We start from the raw sequence: 8,798 nt of genomic DNA, 5'->3' as shown, positions 1-8,798 counted from the left end.
ACTGGTTCACGAGCTGCATTTAACATGTCTCGTGACCTACCCGAGACAATCTTCAACGACATCTGGCACGGACCAAGTGGCATCATACTCGCAACAATACATTGCTCATCTCACCAGCTCCACTTATTGATGACCAACTCCACCAGTTCACTGATCATTGGCAAAGTGATTGTATACCATCCTGGGAAGGATGACCTCACTGCAGTGGTGATAACTCCGACATCCACTAGTACCCTCACTCGACCAATCTACAAGCACGCACTCCTGCCACTTAGTCTTAGAATCAGATGCTTAGGGATATCTCTAATCAACACATCTATCCAATGAATCATCAAGGACTCAAATCAGCAACTCTGTTCCTGATGGCAAGCGGAATGCAGCCAGTACCATTTATATCAAGTATTCGCGCCAGAACACTTGGTAACTTCGGCACCTACTACACCAGAGGTGCTGCTACGGAAGCGCATCTCTGACCTTGGGATCTCAGCTACACGCCTATCCTTTATTATTAGCCTCCACTGTGTTCCCAGCCCAATGATCCACCATTGTGAAAATCCACTAAGCTCAATCCACGCCCTGATTCAAGTCACAAGGCCAATCATCTAGACAATTATTCAGTTTAAACTTTGGTATTCAATAGAGTGGCCATTGATCGAATTTATATTAACAGAATCCTATTGATATCATGTATTTCTAACCTCGTGCTGGCTTCTCCATGCTTAGTGTTATTTTCAACCTTTAGAAATCCATCTACATTTTTGCATTCATATAATAATTAATATTTATACTCTGCAATCACAAGGAATTAAATAATGATCAATAATATTCCTGATTGATTCAATGACTCACTCACTTTAACAATCGATAATTAGTTAGTCACCCATGGCTAAGGTGATTTCATCACTTACCCAGCCAGGTATGCCCATAATCTCTAATTACTTTCAATTATCATACTTGTGATTGCAAAGTAGTTTATCAATGCTCGTTCAGACTTCAGTTTGTTCATATCTCGGTTCATCACTGGCCTCATCACTCGGTTCATCACTCGGTTCATAACTCGGTTCATCACCTCGGTTCATCACTTTCGGTTCATAACTCGGTCTGGTTCATCGTTCGGTTCATTTATCGTTCAACAGTATTGTCGCGTCTATCCAAATAATACTGTGATATTACTGAATTAATTAGAATCAGTAGAGTCTAAAGCAATTATTAATAATGAGAAATATATTTGTGTATTAATAAACTCGATATCATCGCTCGTACCAATTAATGGTTGTCGCGTCATCAATAATTTTATTGTGATAAAATAATAACTCAACAAAGTCATAAAATTAATTTACTCTGAAGCATTCAGTCATCTCGAAATCTTTGTTACAATTGATTTGTTCACGCTCTTACTAATTTTATTAATATTTGTGTATGGTGCCAACATATTGATAACTCATCTTTGCAAGTTATAATTACACTATTTGGTATATGCTTTACTAATAACTTATTCATATTAATTAATTACATATATTAAAATAAATCACCACAAAGTTAATTTCCACACTAGTTAATAAGAAATCAAACGTGTTCATTACAAGTTATCTGTGATATTTTACTAGAATAAATGATAGAAAACCACGAAATGAGTGTAGCTCAACTCTCTTTTTCAACACCCAGATCCGGCATAAATAAATAATTAATGATAAAATAAAATTTACAATATAGGTAGTTGATAGTTGAAATAGTAAAAAAGAATAATTTGATTTGATATTTGTTGTGATTTTATTTTTATGAAGCGCTAATTATATTTTCCGAAATTTGGCTGTTTTCATACAGTATTCTTTTAATTTGCTATTCGTTAAATATAAAGTGAAAACGCATTTCACCTAACTAAAGAATCGAACGCGAGCCTCTCGCACTTGCCAGACTCAATACCTATCCCCCACGCCGTACGACCGATCGGTGGTTCTAATATTCTCATCATTCCTCCTTATAAGCTAATCCTACGGGGTAATGGAGCATTACGACTTATTTTTACATCATTTGTGTTATTTGATGCTGTTTATTGATGGAAAATAACTAACTTTTACATTATTTATAATCATTAAATATTATAAAAATTAGAGTCTAACATATACTTGTTCAGATATATTGATTCTGAAATGATCATTCGAAAATAATATTAAAAAAGTTTGGAAAATCAAAATGAGCATGCCTTAAGCGCTCATGTCATACATAAATTATTTAGTTCATAACAAAAATTATTCGTTTTTAATTTGAATTTTCCCGCGAGTAGTATTATCCCCTCTGTAGGTCGAGCTAAAGAAAAATTTTAACAGATGATAAAACAGTAAGTAATTATACCATCATGTATGTATAGTTTCTGCTTGTTTATAGTTATTTCAATTCTGTTTATAAAAAATAATATACAGTGGACTCTCGATAACTCGAACCTCAAGGGAAGTGATAAAAACTTCGAGTTAACAAGTTTTCGACTTAACATGATGTTCGAAATTTGCAAGTAGATTAGACCAAAAATTAACAAAACAATTGATTACTGTTATATGAAGTATATTTATTTAAAAAAATTATCAATTATCAAGGTAAAAAATATTACATAGTCTGTTATTTTTTTTGAAGTAAGGAATTCTCAGATTTTTTATCAATTAATTTTTCGAGTTTAAAAAGTAAATCGTACATGATCCTCAATGTCAATATTACCGTATCTTTCAACATAGGATCGTAGTGTATCAACTGCTTCTTTCTAGCTTGTTTGAACCCCAGTTGTAATTGCTGGTTCAGAATTAGATAAATCAGGCGTCCATCAGAGGGGTCAGCATCTGGATTAACAGTATCATTCTGATTTACAATATCAATTATTTCAGCATCAGTCAGTGTTCCAGTGGTCGCTAGATCGTCATCACAAGTCACGTAATCTTCGAACTGAATTTCTATGTTTTGAAGTTGATTCCAATCTGCTTGTAATTCATCTAAATTAGCATCTTCAAAAACTTCTTCAAGAACATCTTCAGGAGTAGACGAATTAAGTGGCATCGAAAATCCGCAACTGTTAAAGCAATTCGATATTGTTCTTGCAGATACACTCCTCCACGCTTTATCTGCCATCCTCATTGCCTGCAGTACAGTAATAGGTGAATTTGACTGTTGTTCCATGTTACTTATAAGTTTTCTTACAACTTCCTTTCTATAATAGGATTTGAAATTTTTAATTATTCCTTGTTCTAGGGGCTGTAGTTTAGATGTCGTATTCGGTGGCAGAAATTTAACTTTTATGGCTTTTAATGGTGGAATTACGTTGTGAGCTGTACAGTTATCATGAAAAGCAATATGTTACGTTTCTCCTTAATCATTTTTTTGTCAATTTTCAGTAGCTATTCCTTGAATATTTCAGATGTCATCCAGACTTTCGTGTTAGCTTCATATGTCTAGATACGAGCTGATTAGCAGTCAACAACTTTGCAAGAAAATAACTTAGAGAGAAAATATACACTAGAAACAAAAATGTAAGAAGCATTGAACATTCCTACAGGAATTAAGATTTGATTGCTATAAGCCTGGAAAGTTTGGAGAAAAACGTCTTTAAATTTTACTAACTTCGACTTATAGAGATTCACTTTTAAAATTCGAGTTATAGAGTATAAATATGCCTTATCGATACTGGAAGGGAAACGATACTAAGTTCGAGTTACAGAGTCTAAATAATTCGAGATATCGCGTATCCACAGATTCGGTAGAATCTGGCGCCAAGTTCCGTTCAAATCCGTTGTAAACGGAGCGCCAGACTACCGACTGTGTTTACTGTAAGCAGAACGGTTTTTTGAGGCTGCGAAATTTTATTTAATTCTACGGTACTTTTTTTATCCAATTTGTTTATCATAACAGTAATTCATAATTTACTTCACCGTATTAATTAATTATATTCACTTATAACAATTTATTTACTTGAAATTATTAAATTTTATCAGCACATACTATAGCTCGCTCACAAATTTCGATCCTGACTTTTTTTTTATGGAGAAAGGTCAGCGCCACAGATTAGATAAAATAAAAACGTGTAGTAATCCTCCTATAGATAAGCAACTACAGTTAAAAAAAGTAATTCACAGCTTACATTTACGGCCGCCAGAGTGCACTGGAATTACATCTTCATAAACTGTAGCTTCAAGGGGATAGTTTGCAGTAAAAAATGCAGTCAACACGAGATTTAAGTTGGTACCGATTGTAAATTTTCATTATAATTACAAAAAATACTAAAATCCGAACAAAAACAGTTTCACTGTAAAAAAGTCGCGCCAAGTCCACGTTCATAAGACTATTAGGAAAAAAAAATTTTTTTTTTCTTTAAAAAAAAGATACAAAATAAAAAATTAAAAATCAAGTAACCGATATGATTGTTTTTAATTTTCGGAAATTAAAAAAAATTTTATTGTAAATTTAAAAATTAAAAAAAAAATTTTAGAACGTACTTGGTGTGCGTCATTGTCTATTTCAATTTTTTTAAAGTCCTAGTAAATAGATTTTACGAATTTCATTTAAAGTAAAATATTTTGCAACCACGCACACTAAATACGTTCTAAAATTTTTTTTTAATTTTTAAATTTACAATAAAATTTTTTTTAATTTCCGAAAATCAAAAACAATCATATCGGTTACTTGGATTTTTTAATTTTTTTATTTTGTATCTTTTTTTAAAGAAAAAAAAAAATTTTTTTTTCCTAATAGTCTTATGAACGTGGACTTGGCGCGACTTTTTTACAGTGAAACTGTTTTTGTTCGGATTTAAGAGTTCAGCGGAAGGGAATACAAATTTTTTTCGAGTTACTGAGGATTTCGACTTAACGAGGTTCGAGTTATCGAGAGTCTACTGTATATGGCTGCCGAAATCGCAGAAAAAGTCACCGAACTGACAATCGAAAAAAATTAACTGTATCGAAACGAAATTATTTTGACACGCAATTTTCACAAGGGTTTTGATAAACTTCCTCCGGAGTAAAACAAAAAAAAATTAAATCGTGAGAGTGATTTTTGACAAAGTTGTGGTGTTATCAAGCCCATAGCTCCTGTGAATACCACGCTCTTATTCATTTAATTCATCAGAAAAACGAGTTTTTTCTGAGAAATCTTATTTAATCGATAAGAAAATTTTTTTAACGTGTTCTGTAGTTACTATTATTTATTTCAATATGCTTTTTACCCATAATTTTTTTCGTTTAAATTATGAAAATCACGTTTTCATCGAAATCACGATTTTTAGGCGAGAGTAGAGCATACCTGCGCGCTTCGCGACATTGTTGTTTTTTGATACATCAGTCTAAATCAACAAGTAGATGCTATTATGGTTCAAATTTATAATCGTATTGAACTTCGGCTTTATAATTAAAAAAAAAATTTAATAAATAAATTTAAGAAATATTTTCAAAAACATAAGAAAATGACTTATAACAAAATCCCAACTTGGAGTATTTAAAACTAATTTTTCTCATTAGTTTTATATAAAACATATCTCAAAAGTTATACTGTATAGTGATAGAGGAATATATTCAATAATTATGATTTAAATTAAAAGTGAAAATTAAACACTGAAGATTTCGAACGTGATTATTCTCACCTAAGAAAAAAATAAGTATCTCAAATGATTGATTGTCTACTGAATAATGGAAACTTTTATTTTTTATATTTTTTATTTTTTTGAATTATGGGGAACTATTTAATTATGCATAAAATTGAAAAAAAACGGCTCTTCTTATATTATACAAAATTGCTATAACAAAAAGAATATAGTAAATGAAATTATAAACAATGTTTGCAAATATAAGGCGTTTTCATAGTAATTTAGCAAAAAGTTTTGTAAAATTACCACACACATTATAAACAATAATAATTATGGGTGAAATTAAAATTCACGATTTAATTTCACAATCAAAATTTGAATATTCCAAAGAAAGTTACTAAATTTTCAATGACTCCATTGTGATTTCTATTACAACTTTGTTTTGTGATTTTACAAAAATTTCTAGTCAACCAAATTACAAAAAGTTTGTAAATCTCAAAGATTTGTATTGAAATTCGATAAACAGTTTCGTAAAATTAAAATACAATTAGGATTTTTACATGAAAATCGTAAAATTACAATACATCCTACTAAGTTTCCTGACACCTTTTGAAAAATTACAAAAATTGTTTCATAACTTCGCTGTAGTAAACATCGATTTGTAATTTCACCCAACATTTGTTTTGTAAAATGATTGTAATTTTACAAATATTTTTAACAGTGTACATAACAAATATTAGATGCAAAATGATGAAAATATTAAATAATATTTACCTTGAATAAAATGTAGAACCTGTGCAGCTGAATTATTGCCTGACACTACGTATACATTAACCTACGATTCCATGACAAAAAAAAAAAACATTTTTTTTTTCTTTAGGTACTGAAATCGTGGTGTCCGGGATAACCCCGCGTCCACGATTACCCCACTCTCCTCTAGTTGTATGAACGTAAATCGTTAAAATCTATAATGTTGACATTCCGTATCGTTTTGCCAGTATATATTTCATTATCAATGAATCGAGAGTAGAGATATTTTGCAGAAGAATAATAATAAGTAAAGATCCCACACAAAGTTGCCGATGCTCAACAAATTTCCGTTCATTGGCCAAGGCACGGCTACTAATGCTCGGCCAAGTATCGGCCTAAGTAGAGGCTTCAAAAGTCGTGGTTGAGATCAAAGCTGTGGCATCAACGTCAAGTATTCCAACTAGTCGTATTTCAAGTAATGCCATTCGTAAGATATTTGAATCTACTGCTGGACAACTACCTAATCGTGCAAATATTAGTCGTTCTATTCGTCGTATTCGTCGTGATAAAGAAAAAACTCCAGTAAATCCAGCAACAGTTCAACAGCTTGTAATTGGAGATAATTACAAAAAATTAGGAAAACGGTTGACCCTGAAGGCCACCCCTGCAACTTCTCGCTACTTTTGTAATTAAGCGCTAAAAATTGCACTTATTATTCTTTTTGAGCTCCTCGAGCTCAAAAATATAATTTTCGTGTAGTTTTGAACTCTCCAAGCTCAAAAGTCTGGTAGAAGTTTAATAAAACATTATTTTTTGAATTTTCAAACCGCAATAACTTTTGAATGAATGAACCGATTTTCACGCGGTTGGCAGCATTCGACGCAGTTTTTCAAATCCTATGATATATTTTCAAACACAAATTGATCAGACCGGAAATTTCGGTGTAATTCGAAAAAAAACACTTTTTTCAATTTCTATCGTCAACGATAACTCACGAACGAATCAACCGATTTTGACCAGATTGGTGGCGATCGACGTGGTTTTTTGATGTTAAGAGCTGATTAGTTTTTGGAATCGATCGGTCGAGCCGTTTGAAAGTTATTAAAAAAAAAAACCACATTTAGAAAAATTTTTTTTCGCAGTTTTTTTAAGATTTCTCAAAATTTATCGGTTCAAGTTGTATTCAAAATCTAAGTTTAGTCGAACCCTTTCGAATGGCACCAACCGCGATTAAATCGGTCAAGCCCCTCAAAAGTTATGAGAGGCTTACATACACACTTACATACATACACACTAGGGTGGTTCATTTCCGCAAAAATTTTTTTTTTTCGGTGCTCATGCAAAATATTAATCTACATATAGAAAAAAAAAATTCTTACCAAGTTTGAGTTCTTAATAATAATTTTAAGTACTGACAATAAAAATTTAAAGTTTTACCATTTAAAATGAATGTAAAAAAAATTTTTTTTTTTCAAATTTCTAATGCTTACCCGGCTTTTACAATGTTGCAAATCGGTTTAATGGACCTTGTTGGGAATTTTACGCTCTTCAAAATATCTTGAGAGTTTTTTTGTGTAACTCACACTGGTTCACCGGTAGGAGTCGTCAAAGTACAGTTTTTGAAAAAAAATATATTTTTTTTTAATTTTTCGAGCAAACCGCCAAAAGTAGGAAGAAAAAAAGGACTGACTCATAAAAAAAAAGATCCAACCAATATTTAATGAATTTACAGCCATTTTTCTACTGGAAAATGTAAGAGACTGATAAATACTAACTCATAATGTTATTTAGATTCATTTTTTAACTTCCCGCTAAGAAAATTGAAGATTTTCAAAAATCGGGAAGTTATTGTTTTCACCCCGTTTTGCAAAAATCGAGTTTTCATCAGATCTCGACGTTTGAAGGTCACAGGAAGCTTCCCTGACTATCCCCGTGAGGTTGTCACGGTGTCTGTGTGTGTGTGTGTGTGTGTGTGTGTGTGTGTGTGTGTGTGTGTGTGTGTGTGTGTGTGTGAAAGTATGTGAACCGCTTATAACTTTTGAACGGCTTGACCGATTTCATCGTGGTTGGTGCCATTCGAAAGGGTTTGACCAAACTTAGATTTTGAAAACTATTTGGACCGATTCAGATCAATAGATTTTGAGAAATCTTCAAAAAACTGAAAAAAAAATTTTTTTCAAATGTGGTTTTTTTGAAATAACTTTTAAACGGCTTTATGGTTCAATTCCAAAAACTAATCAGCTCTTAACCTTGAAAAACCACGTTGATCGCCACCAGTCCGGTCAAAATCGGTTGATTCGTTCGAGAGATATCGTGAACGAAAGAAAACCGAAAAAAGTGTTTTTTCGGAATAACTCCAAATTTCCTAGCGCGATCAATTCAAAATTTAAGATTATTTGTGAAGCTTGAAAAACTGCGTCGAATGCTGCCAACCGCGTGAAAATCGGTTTATTCATTCAAAAGTTATTGCGGTTTAAAAATTCAAAAA

At 32.0% G+C, this 8,798-nt stretch overlaps 1 protein-coding gene across 1 annotated transcript in view; it reads right to left on the bottom strand.

Annotated features, from left to right (window-relative positions):
* Positions 1-5,752: 5,752 nt before the first annotated feature.
* The window catches only part of LOC123263990, a 5,268-nt gene continuing 2,222 nt past the window's right edge, over positions 5,753-8,798 (bottom strand). Inside the window, exon 3 of the mRNA XM_044727037.1 lies at positions 5,753-5,770. Within this exon, the coding sequence (XP_044582972.1) occupies positions 5,753-5,770 (18 nt within the window). The remainder of the gene's footprint in view (positions 5,771-8,798) is intronic.

This window comes from Cotesia glomerata, linkage group LG4, assembly GCF_020080835.1.
Source record: "Cotesia glomerata isolate CgM1 linkage group LG4, MPM_Cglom_v2.3, whole genome shotgun sequence".
In the NCBI taxonomy this organism is placed as follows: domain Eukaryota; kingdom Metazoa; phylum Arthropoda; class Insecta; order Hymenoptera; family Braconidae; genus Cotesia; species Cotesia glomerata.
This window is presented reverse-complemented; position numbering and strand designations above follow the sequence as displayed.